General features: G+C 37.0%; 1 protein-coding gene across 2 annotated transcripts in view; it reads left to right on the top strand.

Moving 5' to 3' along the window:
• ARID4A (AT-rich interaction domain 4A) overlaps positions 1-17,909 on the top strand; it is a 77,974-nt gene that overhangs the window by 23,060 nt on the left and 37,005 nt on the right. For both annotated transcript variants that reach the window (XM_032179694.2, XM_032179693.2), the window contains exons 8-11: positions 4,622-4,754; positions 9,340-9,419; positions 10,641-10,717; positions 11,122-11,288. In XM_032179694.2, the coding sequence (XP_032035585.1) occupies positions 4,622-4,754; positions 9,340-9,419; positions 10,641-10,717; positions 11,122-11,288 (457 nt within the window). The remainder of the gene's footprint in view (positions 1-4,621; positions 4,755-9,339; positions 9,420-10,640; positions 10,718-11,121; positions 11,289-17,909) is intronic.

Raw genomic sequence — 17,909 nt, 5'->3', positions numbered from 1 at the left:
GAGGCCGAGGCGGGCAGAGCGTTAGGGGTCAGGAGCTGGCGACCAGCATGGCCAAGATGGCGAACGCGCGCCGGCAGCCAAGGGAGAAAAAAGAGGCAGCGGTGGCGCGCGCCGGTAGTCCCAGGCAGTCCGCGGCGCGGGGCAGCAGCGAGACGAGGAGATTGCAGCCCGGGCCACAGAGGGAAAGGAAGAAGGAAGGAAGGGAGGGAGGGAGGGAGGGAGGAAGGAAGGAGACTTTTTTTGATACGATGATTTTTCTATTTTAAGTGAGTATATGTTTTTTATCTTTTACTTCAAAAACATTTCAAACTTAAAGATTGTGAGAATAATACACGAATGTCTATGTATGAATGTCTATATACTCTTTTTATTGTGTGTGAGATGGAGTTTTTCTGTGCCACCAAGGCTGGAGTGCAGTGGCATGATCTTGGCTCACTGCAACTTTTGCCTCCCAGGTTCGAGTGATTCTCCTGTCTCAGCCTCCTGAGTAGTTGGGATTACAGACGCACCATCACGCCTGGCTAGTTTTGTATTTTTAATAGAGATGAGGTTTCTCTATGTTGGCCAAACGGGTTTCGAACTCCTGACCTCAAGTGATTTGCCCGCCTTGGCCTCTCAAAGTGTTGGCTGGGGGCCGGGCGCGGTGGCTCACGCTTGTAATCCCAGCACTTTGGGAGGCCAAGGCGGGCGGATCACAAGGTCAGGATTTCAAGACCATGGTGAAACCCCGTCTCTACTAAAAATACAAAAAAATTAGCCGGGCGTGGTGGCGGGCGCCTGTAGTCCCAGCTACTCGGAGAGGCTGAGGCAGGAGAATGGCGTCAACCCGGGAGGCGGAGCTTGCAGTGAGCCGAGATTGCGCCACTGCACTCCAGACTGGGCGACAGAGCGAGACTCCGTCTCAAAAAAAAAAAGTGCTGGCTGGGATTATAGATGTGAGCCACTGCACCCAGCCTAATGTCTATATACTCGTTATCTGGATTTACCAGTTCTTAACATTTTTCACACATTTGCTTAATGATTCCCTCTCTATATATATACTAATTTTTTTTTTTTTGAGACGGAGTCTCACTCTGTCGCCAGGCTGGAGTGCAGTGGTGCAATCTCGGCTTATTGCAACCTCTGTCTCCCGGGTTCAAGCGATTCTCCTGCCTCAGCCTCCCGAGTAGTCAGAACTACAGGCACGTGCCACCAGGCCCAGCTAATTTTTGTATTTTTAGCAGAGACAGGGTTTCACCATGTTGGCCAGGATGATCTCGATCTCTTGACCTCGTGATCCACCCACCTCGGCCTCCCAAAGTGTTGGGATTACAGGCGTGAGCCGCCACACCCAGCCTGTACTAATTATTTTTATATTTCGTAATAATAATTTTATTTTGCTGAACTGTTTGAGAGGAAGTGGCAAGCATCATGATCCTTTATCATTAAATATTTAAGAACAAGGAGATGTTCTTACATAACCAAAGTATGAATACCAAATTTAGAAAATTTAACATTGATAGACTACTATCATAATATATGGTTAATATTTCAAACTTTGCCAGTTGTTCCAATAATAGCCTTTATAGCATCCCCCAGTTCCCCTGATTACAGGATCCAATTCAAGATCATGCATTGCATTTAGTTTATATGGTTCTTGAGTCTCCTTTAATCTGAAAAAATTCTGTAGCCTTTTTTTTTCCATGACATTGACTTTTTTTTTTTTCTTTTTCTGAGACGGAGTCTCGCTCTGTCACCCAGGCTGGAGTGCAGTGGCTGGATGTTGGCACACTGCAAGCTCTGCCTCCCAGATTCTCGCCATTCTCTTGCCTCAGCCTCCCAAGTAGCTGGGACTACAGTCGCCCGCCACCACGCCCGGCTCATTTTTTGTATTTTTGGTAGAGACGGGGTTTCACTGTGGTCTCGATCTCCTGACCTCGTGATCCACCCGCCTCAGCCTCCCAAAGTGTTGGGAATACGGGCGTGAGCCACCATACCCAGCCGACGACATTGACGTTTTTGAAGAATACAAGACAATAGTCTTGTAACCTGTTCCCTAATATGGGTTTGTTGGATTGTTTTCTCATTGTTAGATTCAGGTTATATATTATACTCCATAAGTGATGTTGTGTCCTGAAGGAAAGCACAGCAAGAAGTATTATCAGTTTGTCCCATATCTGGTGATACTAACTTTGATTAAGGTGGTGCCTGCCAAAGTTCTCAACTTCAGAATTATTGTAGTTACCGTTTTTCCCCTTTGTAAAATCTGTGTGGAGATACTTTGAGACTATTTAAATATTCTATTCTCTGTCAAACTTTCATTCACAAGTTTTATCATGTACTAATAATTCTTGCCTGAATCAGTTAGTACTATTATGATAGCAAAATGCTGATTTTTCTAATTTTTCATTCTTGCTACATTTTTTGGTTATCATTTAGTTATAATGAAATTCTTTTCCTAACACTGTGGATTCTAATTTTACTTAATGGGTTATAATTCCGGTTGTTCCAGATTTAGCCAAGGGAGCCTTTCCAGGATGGCTTCTGTGTTCTTTTGATATGGCCTCACCATTTCTTGAGCACTTTTTCACCTTCTGGCATGACAAGGTATCCTAGGCTCATGTTAATTTTTTCCTGTGCCAACCCTGGAATTGGTCATTTCTACAGGGGTCCCTTATTTATTTTAGTGGGAATTAATATTTAGAAACCAAGATCCCTGTATTAGATATGTACTCACTGCTGCTGGGGAGTATATAATGAGTATTTTTAAAGGCAAAGTTAAATAACACCTAAGCTGCAAACCAGAAAATAATAAAAGACCTCTGAGGACCCTAAATGGAAATCCCAACTCAGCCATATACTAGATATATCACTTTGGGAAAATTACTTAACCTCTTTAAAGTTAACCACATTTATGTATATTAACTCAAATCTTCACAAAAACCTGCAAGGTATTATTATTCTCAATTTGTTGTTGAGGAAAATGGGAACAGTAATGTCTTGCTGGTTTTTGTATTAGGTAATGTATACAATTTTCTTTGTTTTTTTTTTTTTTTTTTTTTTTTTTTCCGAGATGGAGTCTCACTCTGTCACCCAGACTGGAGTGTAGTAGTAGTGGTGTGATCTCAGCTCACTGCAACCTCTGCCTCCCAGGTTCAAGTGATTCTCATGCCTCAGCCTCTCGAGTAGCCAGAACTACAGGTGTGTGATACCACACCTGGCTAATTTTTGTATTTTAGTAGAGATGGGGTTTTGTCATACTTGCCAGGCTGGTCTCAAACTCCTGACCTCAAGGGATCCAACCGCCTGGGCCTCCCAAAGTGCTGGGATTACAGGTGTGAACCACTGTGCCCAGCCGATAATGTATATAAATTTATCAGTGTGTAATAAGTACTCAGGACATGATATATATTTAATAATTCAATACCCAGTATTTTATTTCTAAGCTAACGCTATAGACTTCTACTGAAAACTCCCTTATACTTATTTTTTAATTTTAACGAGTTGAGTTATCTGGTTTCTCAAGAGTGCAGCCGACTGGAAGATGTGTCAAAAGGAAATACAGAAAAGATTAGTAGATGCAGTCAATAAAGAAAACTGTGGAGTTTCACAGCTGAGAAGTCTATGAGAAGAAAAGAAGGACTAAAACCATAAAAATATGATGAACTAACTGGTTTTGAGCCATTTAATAAGAGTTAATAGCTCTGCATACTTTAGTAAACTCCAACATTATCAATATATTGCAGGATGTCTTCAAGATGTCAAATTCAATATATATTAATTAAGAGCTCAAATGGGGCGTACATGGTTATTTTTATTTTAAAAATGTAGGCTTGGCTGGGCATGGTGCCTCACACCTGTAATCCCAGCACTTTGGTGGGCTGAGGTGGGCAGATCACTTAAGGTCAGGAGTTCAAGACCAGCCTGGCCAACATGGTGAAACCCTGTCTCTACTAAAAATACAAAAATTAGCTAGGTGTGGTGGCGTGCGCCTGTAATCCCAGCTACTCGGGAGGCTGAGGCAGGAGAATCGCTTGAACCCCAGGAGGCAGAGGTTGCAGTTAGCTGAGATAGCACCACTGCACTCCAGCCTGGGTGACAAAGACTCCATTTCCAAAAAAAAAAAAATATATATATATATATATATGTGTGTATATATATATATATGTGCTTAAAATTTGTTGACACTTAAGGGTAAACTTTAGTTACCCAGATAAGTTACCTTAAGTAAACCCTTGTGGGTATTTTAATGAGATATTTTCATAGCCAGTTAGAAAATTAAAGTTATATTATCTGGCATAAAAATAGAAGGGCAATCTTAAAAAAAAAAAAGTATTTGGCACAATAAGTATTTAATGGTGGTGTAATTAGGTTTTTCTGTCCCAGCTGGTGGTGGCATTTGAGCCTAAGTCTAAGCACTCATTGATCTGGTGAAGTGGACTCAGAGTTACCATAGACAGCTCAGGACTGCATACCTCTGTGAGGCTAAGGAAGGACCCATGTCTTTAGTTACAATAAGAATGAAGAGGCTACTACTTTAGGGTGTAGTCCATTAGGAATTGCATTGACTATATTAAATTCACAATACTCTATCAAATAATTGTTTGTGTTAGGATAATGATCAAGGTATTCTAACTTTTAGTACTGAAGATGAAAAGGAAGAAGACAGTAGCGAAGAGGAAGATGAAGACAAGCGCCGTCTCAATGATGAATTACTAGGAAAAGTTGTAAGTGTGGTGTCTGCAACTGAGAGGACTGAATGGTATCCTGCTTTGGTAAGTAAAGTTTCTTGGCAGAGTTAATCAGCCATCTAAATATTTGTTTAAAATGGATTTTTTTAAGAGCATTTAAAATATTTTGAAAGTATTAAACAAATTTGGACTTTATTGGAGATTTTTTTTTTTTTTTTTTTTGAGACGGAGTCTTGCTCTGTCGCCCAGGCTGGAGTGCAGTGGCACAATCTCGGCTCACTGCAAGCTCCGCCTCCCGGGTTCACGCCATTCTCCTGCCTCAGCCTCTCCGAGTAGCTGGGACTACAGGCGCCCGCCACCACGCCTGGCTAATTTTTTGTATTTTTAATAGAGACGGGGTTTCACCGTGGTCTCGATCTCCTGACCTCGTGATCCGCCCGCCTCGGCCTCCCAAAGTGCTGGGATTACAAGCGTGAGCCACCGCGCCCGGCCTATTGGAGATTTTTTAATTGAATAATCATAGTCAGGTCCAGAATACTTCACTGTCTTCTTTGGTTATTCCTTAATTCTCTATAGCCTTTTATTGAGCTCTTTTATATTTCTTCCCTCATAATGTGTCCAATGGCTTTTTACTCCATTCCCATTACCATGGGTCCTTTAACTTGATTCTTGAATTCTTTCTTTACTATTAATTCAGATTAATTTTCCATTACTAATTTTATAGAGAAATAGTTTTTTCTTTCTGTAGAGACAGGGTCTCACTCTGTTTCCCAGGCTGGAGTGCAGTGACGTGAGCACAGCTCACTGCAGCTTCAGCCTTTTGGGCTCAGGCGTTCTTCCTGTTTCAGCCGCCCAAGCAGCTACAAGTACAGGGGTGCGCCTCCACACCTGGCTATTTTTTTATTTTTTATTTTTTGTAGAGATGTAGCCTCACGATGTTTCCCAGGCCAGTCTCAAACTCCTGGGCTCAAGCAATCTTCTCACTTTGGCCTCCCAAGGGGCCAGGATTACAGGTATGAGCCAGTATGCCTGGCTGAGAAATCTTTTTAAAATATCAATTTAGTCATGATAGTCCCATTCTCAGAAATAGACAACCTTCAGCGAGTCTGCCTAATTGATCAGTTTTGCATTTTTTAAATGGATATTTGAGGCCATCCCTGCTCTCAATTTATTTCCTATTTTTAGTGTAAACTCTACTCAAGTTCTTTAACTGCCCCGTGTTTAAGATACATCACTCCTCTAAGCATTTATCCCTGTCTTAAATTAATTACTATTTACTGAGGATCTGCAGTGAGTTCAGCTTTGTTCTAAGTTCCTTAGAAGATAAACAAATACGAGGCTTAAATGTATTGCCCTCAAGAAGCTTACTGTAGACATGTAAGAGATTACATAGTTATTAAAGATTGTATAGTAAATTAAACAATTTGGTACTGAATGGAGTAAGAAAGGGGTTCACCTAAAATTTAAGGAAGATTTTAGAAATGACAAGTTTTGGGTGGATTGGTAGAGAAAGCTAATTTTTGCTTACACGGAGAAGGAATAAGAAGAAGAGATACACGAGAGTTATTTCAGAGCGGAATAAAAAATAATTGGGAATTAATGGCTTTTTTCTTCTCTTCCTACTCCTTTACTTCCTCTTCCACTTCCTCATCCCCTCTGAAATATCTCTTAAAGTTCAGCTCAAGTCCTACGTTCTTTGGAAGGTCTCCCTTAAATACTCTTGTTTTGTTTTGTTTTTGAGAGAGGATCTTTGTCGCCCAGACTGGAGTGCAGTGGTGTGATGACAGCTCACTGCAGCCTTAACCTCCCTGGGCTCAGGTGATCCTCCCACCTTAGCCTCCTGAGTAGCTTGGGACCACAGGTGTACATCGCCGCACCTGGCTAATTTTTGTATTTTTTTGTGGAGATGTGGTTTCTCCATGTTGTCCAGGCTGGTCTCGAACTCCTGGGCTCAGACAGTGGCCTTGGTCTTCCGAGGTGCTGGAATCACAGGTGTGAGCCACTGCACCTGGCCCTAAATACTCTTAACATAAGTATGCCCCTTTGAATTTTGGTATCATTTATCTCTAATAATAATTGTGGCACAAAATGTATCCCAAATTAGATTATAATCCTGTAAAGAGCTGAAAGTATATTTTTAGGTTTCTGTGTGCATGTAAATATATTACTTAGTTCCTAGATAATAGATTTAATTTATATGGGGAAATTCTGAAAGTCCCTCGAACCTTTCAGTTGTATAGAAAAATAAGTAATTTGGATTCAGAATATTCAGACTGTAGGTTTGCCAAGAGTTTTGTTTTTTTTTTAAATAAATTCTTTTATTTACTCAGATTTATCATTTACCAGGGGATATTGAAAATAAAAAATAAGTAAGACACTATTCTTACATTTGATGATTTTATGTATAATGTACACAATAATCCAAGTAACAGTAATATAAGGTAGTATAAGTTCAATATTAGGACTCCCTGGCCTGAGAGATTACATTTATTTGAGGAAAATACAGAAAGCCTTCAGAAAGCAGGTGCTTTTGAGGTGAGCTTTGAAGGATTTAAAGATAGTAGGCAAAGCTTCACTAGAGAAAACAAAAATTAGGTTAAAAAAAATAGCATGCCTCTAATCCCAGCACTTTGGGAGGCCAAGGTGGGCGTATCACGAGGTCAGGAGATCGAGACCATCCTGGCTAACATGGTGAAACCCCGTCTCTACTAAAAACACAAAAAATTAGCCAGGCATGGTGGCGGGCACCTGTAGTCCCAGCTACTCGGGAGGCTGAGGCAGGAGAATGGCGTGAACCCAGAAGGCAGAGCTTGCAGTGAGCTGAGATCACACCATTGCACTCCAGCCTGGGCAACAAAGCAAGACTCCGTCTCAGAAAAAGAAAATAGGAATGGGTTTGTTCATGGAACTATTTGCTCTGGGAATCCATTTTGGCTAAATATTAAATGTGAGTGGGGGAATAATAGGAAATATACCTGCGAACATAATTTGAATCTAGGGCAGAAGGGTCTTTAAAAGTTCATCTAAAGAATTTGGACATAATTCTGCAGAGAATTTTCCAGAAGAGTGATGTTATTTGAGCTACATGTTTAGGAATGTGAATGAAGAATGGCGTGTTACTAGAAAGACTGGAGGTGGCAGGAATCTATTTGAAGGCCATTAAATAGTTCATAGGTAAGGTAATTAGACCTTGGGTCATGCCTACTCATCCTTTAAAATTTACCTTAAGCTTTTCCTGCCACACCTTTTCCTTGCCCAGGTTAGGTGAAATCTTCCTCCTCGATGTTTTCGTACTATTGTGTGCTTAGCGGTATCACTGTACTTATCCTCCATTGTGTTCTTTTTGTGTATCTTTTTATGTTTGCCCCTCCAGTACACTGTTAGCTCCTTGAGGGTTGGCACAGCTATATTATTAGTCTAATAATTACCAGCACCTAGCAAAGAAACAAAAAATACTTCCATCTGGTGTTAAGACGGCTGATGTGACTGCCAAGAATATTCAATTATCTGGATATACACTGTTCAGTATGATAACCATGAACCATATGTGGCCATTTAAGTTTAAATGTAACTTAATTAAAATAAAATAGAATTAAAAATTCAGTCTCTCAGTTGCACCAGCCACATTTCAAGTGTTTAGCACCATGTGACTCACTGCTACTGTGTAGGGCAGTGCAGATATAGAACATTTCCATCAGTGCACAAAGGTCTGTGAATGGTGCTGGAATGTAGCAGAGAGAGGCTAGTGTTAGGGAGAATATGAACAGATACATTTAATCAATTTTTTAAAAATATAAAGTTCTGTAAAGGATACAGAGATTATTTACCAATGATACTGTTAAGATATTTTCAGAAGTTAAGAAATTAAAAAGTTCCTTGTTCGTGTTTTAACTTGTTTTAATTACTAAGGATTGTACATATCTTGGTTAAAAAAGGTAACATAGATTTTTTTTTTAATGACCAGATTTCAAAAAAGATCCTTATTCAAGTATATTTTTAAAAATTATGTGCCAAATTTTCATCACAGATTATACATTTTATTTTTTGGACAATAATTTAGCTTAGAATAAATCCTGATATTTTTAAAGTGCTGGTCACATTTTAATTTATATTTCTTTTCTTTTTGAAATGGGGTCTCATTCTGTCACCCAGGCTGGAGTGCAGTGTCATTAATTTGGCTCACTGCAGCCTCCACCTCCTGGGCTCAAGTGATCTTACCATCCCAACCTTTTGAGTAGCTGGGACTATAGGCACACACCAGCACACCAGGCTAATTTTTGGTATTTTTGGTAGAGACAGGGTCTCACTATGCCACCCAGGCTGGTCTTGAACTCCTGAGCTCAAGCCATTTGTCCACCTTGACCTCCCAAAATGCTGGGATTACATGCATGAGTCACTAGGCCTGGCCCTGTATTTCATTAATTATTCATTTTATAATCTAATGACTATGGATAAATTAAATTTCTAGACAGCCAATGTGCAGACAAAACATATAAGGGTATTTTTTTGTATGTAATTCATTAATAACAGGAGCTATTTATAATGAAGCTGTTTTTTGTAAAATATAATCTATTTGAGAAGTTAGGGGATCCAGAATTGTTCTTTTGAAAAATACTGTTTTACTGAGCACAGGGAATAGGAATCAATCTGTTTTTATTTTATATTTCAGGTAATATCTCCCAGCTGTAATGATGACATCACAGTGAAAAAGGATCAGTGTTTAGTTCGATCATTTATTGATTCTAAATTGTGAGTAATGAATCCTTTAATGATGTTATGTGGGAGGAAAAAAAAATGGAATTACAATGAGAGACACCTCCCCCACCAAAACTTTATTTTTGAAAGTCTAATCATTCATGAACTGAGAAGTTGTTACCTAATAGGTTTTGACTTTTTGTAATGTAGGGTATTTTTCACTAATAAATTTTATATAAAGACTGTGAACAACATTATGTGAGAACAATATTAAGAACAGTTTTTTTTTTTAGCGAAGGATGGTATTGATTTTTTTCCTTAATTGTAAAATTCTATATTTTTGTCATGTACTAGTAGTATGTGACATTTATTATTAACTCCGAAGCTTATTTTTTAATCTATATTACAAGAGCAATTATTTTGACTTTTTTCATGATTAAAATCCAGACTTTTGGGCCAGGCGCAGTTGCTGACGCCTGTAATCCCAGCACTTTGGGAGGCTGAGGCGGGCAGATCATGAGCTCAGGAGATCGAGACCATTCTGGCCAACATGGTGAAACCCTGTCTCTACTAAAATATAAAAAATTAGCCGGGTGTGGTGGTGCATGCCTGTAGTCCCAGCTTCTCGGGAGGCTGAGGCAAGGGAATTGCTTGAACCCGGGAGGCAGAGGTTGCAATGAGCCGAGATCGCGCCACTGCACTCCAGCCTGGCGACAGAGCGAGACTCTGTCTCAAAAAAAAAAAAAAAAAAATCCAGACTTACAGAAACTTTTTCCTAACCTCATCTCTGCTTTGTGATCAAAAAAGTGAAATTAAAAAAGTTTTTTTGAGTTATAGTTCTCTGTGAAAAATTTAATGCCATAATATATCTTACAGTGATAAAAATATTTCAATATTACTGTCTAGTAAATATGCTTTTTTACTAACATGAAAAATAAATTTCACAAATATTAAAATAGACATTGTTGTCTACAAGTGTTGAAAACATCATGCTGATATAAATTGCCCCGTACTGTCTGTAGGAGGATTGTATAGATTGAAATATTGTGAATGTGAGGCTCTCAATGTACTTTGAGTATATAAAACTTCAGAATTAAGATAACTAACTTTGCCTGTGTTTCCTCTTCTTACCTTTCGTTAAGGACTAAGATAAAAATATTTTATAGACAATATTTTGATTTTGAGGTTTTTATTTTTCTGTATGTTAACATGGACTATTTAAGTGATTATTTTTATTGAATAAATTGTTTTCCTCCCCTTCTTCTTGATAATTAGTTACTCTATAGCAAGAAAGGACATTAAGGAAGTAGACATTCTCAATCTACCAGAATCTGAGCTCTCCACTAAACCAGGTAAAATAAAGATGAATTACCCCATTATTTTATGTTGTGGCTCTATTTGGAAATTAGCGAATAAAGCAAGACTGATACTCTCTGGTGCCACCATTTTAACTGTTTAGAGTTGATATCCACTCTTACTTGATTTTTTTTTAATGTCTAGATATAATATTTGATTTGTGATTAGGTAAGTTTAACTTTTCATATTTTACCATTAAGATGTCTCACAGTATTCCGTAAAGTAATAACAAATGTTTATATAACATTATAACTTATGAAATATGTTCAAGTTTATTGTATCATTTTATAAATGACAGCTGAATTTGAATTTAGATCTTCTGATTCTGAATGCCATGCCTTTTCTATTGTTCTATGCTGCTAATTCCATAGCAACTGCTGAAGTACATTTTCACTCTTAGGGCTTCAGAAAGCAAGCATCTTCTTAAAAACTAGAGTTGTTCCTGATAATTGGAAAATGGATATAAGTGAAATCCTTGAGTCATCCAGTAGTGATGATGAAGATGGCCCAGCTGAAGAAAATGATGAAGAGAAGGAAAAGGAGGCCAAAAAGACAGAAGAAGAGGTGGTAGGTGTAATTTCATGTTTATAACAAAAACATCTTAATACTCTCTAGTGAAAATAATACCTTCATATATTTTTCCCTCTGTTTAGATTCTCTATTATTTGTTTCTGTCCATTTCTAGCATTGCTTAATTTGGGTGTTGAGGAAGCTTTTTGGCTCATAGCATAGTGTGTAAATCAGAACTAATTTTTAGTAAGAGATTACAAGAAAATACTTTTCAGGTTAGTTAATCAACAAGTGCAAACTGGTTTTTTCGGGGTCTTTTCCAAAACAACCCAGGAGGGAAAAAAATGTAATTTTTAGGTATTTTATATGTGTTAACTCATTTAAACTACTACCATATGAAGTAACTGTTGTTATCCTACTTTAAAGGTAAGGAAAGGGAGATTCAGAAACGTTAAGTAACTTTCCCAAGCTGGCACAACTAAAATGGGTGGAAGAGGGATTTGTACCCAGGTGTGGCCTGTCTCAACTTTAAAACCTCTTTCAGACATTTCACAATATTTCAAAGATAATTAAGGTTAAAAAAAATCCTATCTAAACCCCAAAGAAAGTTTCATTTGGCAATTTGATAAATCATAGAAAAGATTTAGATTGTATGTTCTAAGTGCTAATGGTTTTCTTTGTAATATTGCCATGTCATTTATAATATGCATATAATTGTAGGAAATCATCCATGGAGTACTTCATGATTGGTTATACGAATACTGTTGTCTATTCTGCAGTGTTGTATCAAATGGGATAAACTGTCTAGTATATTTTTGGTTGTTACGGGGTAAAAGGGTTTAGGGGCAAGACAAAGACAATGAATTTACTGAAAAGGGGGACCTATTTGAGCATGAAAAATATTGGCCTGGAAAAATGTGGGATGCTTGTTTCTGTTTTAAGTACACAAATAGGAATTTATGAAATGAAACGAGTATACTCATATGTAATGAAGGGCATACGCTATTTCTTTCCTTTTACTTCCCCTGCAGTATTTGGTTTTTTTACACTCTGAAATCAGAATGGCGGTTCATACTTACAGGCTGCCTACAGAGTTGCCATAGTAACGTGCTGTTGGTTTTAAGTGAGCATGCTCGGAAAGACAGGAAGGTTTAGCAGAGGCTTGGCAGGTTGCCAATGGAGGTTTGCCAGATGCTTTGAAATGGGCTGTCTTTCTTTTCCTTTCATGTAATGTCTGATTTTTATGTGGAAGAGAATGTAAGTAGTGCTGTATAACCCTACGGATGCTATGCCCTAAGAGGGAAAGCAAATATTTGCAAGTCAGACTGAAAACTGTCCAGACCCTGTACTGATTAAGTAGAAGGGGAATCTAACCACTTTGCATTTGAAAGAAAATGCAGCATATAGGTAAGATTTTTTTTTGTATGTTTAGTTACCATTTTGATTGCCAAAAACGGGATTAAATAAGAATTTTAGGTATTGATGATGTAGCTGATAGGGAAGGACTCAGAACCAAGCGATATTCTTTCTTGTAAAAAAGACAGTAGGAGTCTATTTTTAGAATATCAATGGATGAAGGCTATTTTTCTGAAACAAGATAGATTTTGAAATGAAAATGATAATGAGACAGTTTGGCAAAATTCAGGATTTAAAGTCAGAATATTAAATGTGATTTTTGTATTTTATCTGTATTTATTTATAGATTATATGTTTTCAGGCTAATTAGGCCACATTTTCAGGGTGTGAACTGTTGCAAATCTGTGATTTAGCTTTTGTTTTTTAAATTAACATTAGTTAGGATCTTATATTGTCCAATATTGAAGAAAGATTAGTCTGTTTATTTTTGCTAATACTTTTAATTGCTGTCCCTTCCAGAATGCATTTTCCCTACCCCCCCACCCTCTAAAAAACCCTGAAATTTTAAACAAAGGGTAAAAAGAGCTTTGTAGAAAGTTGCAGAGGGAGACTATAAAATAGTAAATTGTAAGTAGTGCTCTTATTACAATGATTAATTTCATAAATATTGTAATGTTTTATTCAAGCTGTGAGTATACGTTAGTATAAAAGAATGAAGAGCAGAGGCAAAGCTCTGTTCCCTATTGTTGCAGGTAATAGTAAATAAATTTTTAAAGGTAAGGAAGCTTACAAGGATAGTATCTTAAAATGTGTCACCTAAATTATGAGCCTGTTAAAATTAAGTGAATCAGGATGCTTTTCATCTACTGGAAAATAACAGCAAAATTACAGAATTTAGGCACCGATTCATATGATTATTTATTTTTCAGATGGTCAACTTCATAGCATATATTTTATTAAATTATTAAACATTCTTTTTCTCTGGCCATACAGGAAGATTTTCTTGAGTGAAATTTTGTTGCTTTAGAAAAAAATCAGCTGCATTTCTTGCTCCTAGGTTTAAGATTTAGTTGCTGAATCATTGTAACTTGTCTTGAACATTATTTTTTAAAAGTGTAATATACTGATAAACTGAAAAGCACTTTATATACAACAAAGAGGACGGGAATGACTATGGTGTAAAATGAATAAAAATCTGATAAGCCATGGCCTACCTGGCTTAGTCATTGTGGGCCTTTACCACCATGTAGGTGAGGCTACGCTGTTGTATTACATTACAGATCAGAGTCTTCCCAAAATGCAACGATGCTATGCTTTTCATGAAGATTCAATGTTGCATTACAATAATCAAAAAGATTTTTTATAAGGTTCTCTAAACCACTATAACAATACTCTAGTCTGTCATTGGTGTTTTTAGTATAGCAAGCAAATTTTATGCAGTAGAATCATACAAGTGTTAGATACTTCTGCAGTGTTAATGGGCAGTGAACATTGTTTTTATATTTGATGCTTTGGGTATCCTAACTAGCCTTAATAAGGAGATTTGAGATTCTGTGACTTTACATGAAAGAGCATCTTTTCCACTTAATATTAATTTGAATTCCTAAGTATTGGTAGTTCAGGATTTGAGTACAAGATATAGATCTCATGCTGTTACTGTGTGGGAAAAGATTGAGAATCTGACAGAAAGTAGATTTTATCTATGTTGATTACTTTAAACTTGAACTCAATAATTATATTGAAAAAATCCCTGGGGGATATTTTTATGGGTATTACTTAAATGTTTTTGTTAAGAAAATTTTGTGTTAGAAAAGATATTACTGGATTTTTCACCTTTGAAATTGATCAAAAAGTCCATGTAAACATAAGTAATCATATCAATTATTCATTTATTCCTGATTTATATTTACTTTGGATAAATACAGGAGCGTTTTCTAAGGGTAAAATAAATGGATGGTTGTTTAGAAAACTGAGTATTAAGAGGAATGTGACCACTCTTAGCTTTTAAAATCATTTTGGCTTATAAGTAGGCTTATAGGTTGGGCCCTTTTAAAAATTTCCTATTTAGTAATGAAAATTTGAATTCAGTGAATTTTTAAATAACTACTGCCATTTCTCTAATATTGGGAATTGTTTAGGGACCACTGATACATTAATGCCTAAGATTATATTCCACTATTGTAAAAAATCATAAGTACTTGAGTTTGTTTATTCATGGAAACATGAATATTATTTTTGATGTTTAAATCGTGTTATTTGTGCATATTTATGCCTTTTTGTAGATTGTAAAGGCATTTGTTGGTGGTCATTCAAGATTAGGTATAAACTTACAGTAAATGCTGGATAACTTAGGAAATCCATGCTAAATTGGTAGAATTTAAAGAATATTTTAAACGTAATGTTAACATTTTAAGTATATCTAATAACTTAAGTTGCCAATGAAGCATTTCTAAGCAGATCCTAAAAAGTCAACCTTCCATGAATATTTGGGACTTTAGCTTGCAATCATATATGACAACTGACTTGCTAAAATCTTAAAGTTTAGCCCATTAAGCAAACAAAAACGCCCTTATGTATTCAGCAGAGTCTTTCTTCACAGTGTTAGTGTAAGAGTCTAGCCCAATTAGGGTCATCTAATCAGATTAATAAGGATTCCACATTTGTACACACAAATATAGCTACATACAACCATATTTTTATGTATTAAAAAAACTTTTGTATCAATGCATTTTATAGTTGTGGTCGTATTATATAGTTGTACTAAAAATCTTGGATTTGATAGCATTTAAATGACATCTTGATGATTAAAATGTGTACCTTTTCAAATGGGGAAAAATTACTAGGCTCAGTTAACTGATAAAATACAAGAATCACATAATCATTTATTTTAGGCAGGCTGTTGTTAAAACTGCTCTGAAATTATACATGCCTTACTATGAATATATCATCTCTTATGTGAGCCCTGAAATTTTCTGTAGGTGTACAACAGGAAAGAATAGTACCACTCTAAATTTTATGATTACCAAATTTCACTGGGCCTTCAGCACTATTGGTCAATTCCCAATTTCTGTAAGCAAATCATTATTTCCTCCATTAAACCAATAATCCTATACCCACTCCACACAACTTCATAAAGAAATTGGGAGCTTCAGATGCGAGCATGCTGTAAACCTGCTTGCCTGCTCTCTTTCGCTCAAGGCACAGTTGATAGTGTTTTGTCCTCCTCTTTAAGATGAGCCTCTCAGGTTATGCTCTGGATCTCATTCCCTTCCTCCTTTCAGGAAAAGAGAGACTATCGACTTTCTCTTTTCTTGCATCTTTAACTTACTCCTTTCAGTTATATCCTTCTCATCAGCTTTTTAAAACATGCTTAACATCTCTCCCAGCCTTCTGACAACCCCTCCATATTTCCTCCACCAGTCTTCAGACAACCTCTGTGCTTTCCTCTCCAGATAACTACATTCCTTCTTCAGCCTCATGGCCAGAATGCTTAGAGTTACATACACTGTTCATGACCTCCCCTTTACTCTTAATTCACTGTAGTGTGTCTTGCTTTCCCACAACTAAAACAACTTTATTAAGGTCACCAGTGACTCCAACAAACTTTTGTACTAAACCAAACACATTTTTGTCTTGATCTTATTTGACTACTGAGTAGTATTCAGTACCTCTGACATACCTAACTTCTTAGAACGCTTGATATCCATGACGACATCACATTTTTGGCCTACTTCCTATCTAAAATGATATAATGACTCCATATCTGTATGTACATCAAGATATCTCTTCTTAGCTTGAGACATTTATATCAAACCAATGAGGATTTTATCTTTTTTTTTTTTTTTTAAAGACAGAGTTTTGCTCTTGTTAGCCAGGCTGAGTGCAATGGCATGATCTCGGCTCACCGCAACCTCCGCCTCCCAGGTTCAAGCAATTCTCCTACCTCACCCTCCCGAGTAACTGAGATTACAGGCATGCACCTCCATGCCTGGCTAATTTTGTATTTTTAGTAGAGATGGAGTTTCTCCATGTTGGTCAGGCTGGTCTCAAACTCCCGACCTCAGGTGATCTGCCCATCTCGGCCTCCCAAAGTGCTGGGATTACAGGCATGAGCCACCGCGCCCGGCCAAGGATTTCATCTTAACTCGTACATACTCAGACTCAATATGTGCAAGACTGCATTCATCTTCTTTTTCCCTAAACCTATCCTTTCCCTGGCTGTCCTTAATTCATCTTAATAAAAGCAACATCCACCCAGCTGTCCAAGCCAGATACACAGAAGTCACCTTGATTATTCTTCTCTTAACCCCCTGTCCAATCAGATACCCAGTCCATTCTCTTCTACCTGCTCGAATAGCTCTCAAATTTGCCCACTTCGTTTGGTTTCTTTTCTTCTTTCTGCCAGTCTTACACCAAACGACTGTTCTCTTTTACCTAGACTAATGCAATAACAATAACAACTTAATTGTTCTTTCAACGTCAATGCTTGCCCTACTCCAATCTGTTCTCTGTACTGGATCTACAAGTAGTTTTTTTTTGTTTTTTTTTTTTCTAACTGAAAATATATATGCAATTCCTTTAGGAATAAAATAGTTTTAGGGAACAAAAGAGGTTGTGGTTTTTATTCTTTTGGATTAAAATATTTCTAAAGCATATTGCACAATACCACCTTTTTCTAAAAGCAGTATAATGTACATTATTTAGTGTAATATTTACTCAAGATTTAATTATTGCATTCTTGTAATACACATACTGTCTTGGCTCTTAGTCCTTACACTAAATGACATATGTCTGTAAAGATTGTGAATTTTTCTCCCAGTTTTCTTTCTTCTAATCTATATATTGTCAATTGTCTGTTTTTACATATGATAACTTTCTGCACAGTTCTTCAGAATTCCACTTGGGATGGGGCTTATTGATAACCTATGTAGTCATTTTGACCTATGGCTCACCTGAGTTACCAGACTTACTATTTATTTTGTTTGCTTTTCACTTTAAGTTAAACCTGAAGTTTAACTGAAAGTTTAAAAATTTAAGCTTTCTTTTTAAATTTGTCTTTATTTGCTGTTTCCCTAAGGTGTTGTGACAACAAAATATATCTGTTGTACCAGAACATACATCAAGATGTACCTTTCATTATACCACTATTAAAATGTTTACCTTTTGTAGGAGATATAAAGAAGTAAAGATAACCACGCCAAATAATGTTCTCAGTTTATTTATGGAGACTTGGTGGTTTTTAAAGTAAGACTGTTTAGTCCTTACAACAGTCTATGAAAATATGTATATAAATAAATATATACATATGAAATCGCCTCAGAG

The sequence above is a fragment of the Hylobates moloch genome, unplaced genomic scaffold (assembly GCF_009828535.3).
Source record: "Hylobates moloch isolate HMO894 unplaced genomic scaffold, HMol_V3 SCAFFOLD_16, whole genome shotgun sequence".
Lineage (NCBI taxonomy): Eukaryota > Metazoa > Chordata > Mammalia > Primates > Hylobatidae > Hylobates > Hylobates moloch.
Note: the sequence above shows the minus strand (reverse complement) of the source record. Positions and strands in the feature narration are given on the sequence as shown.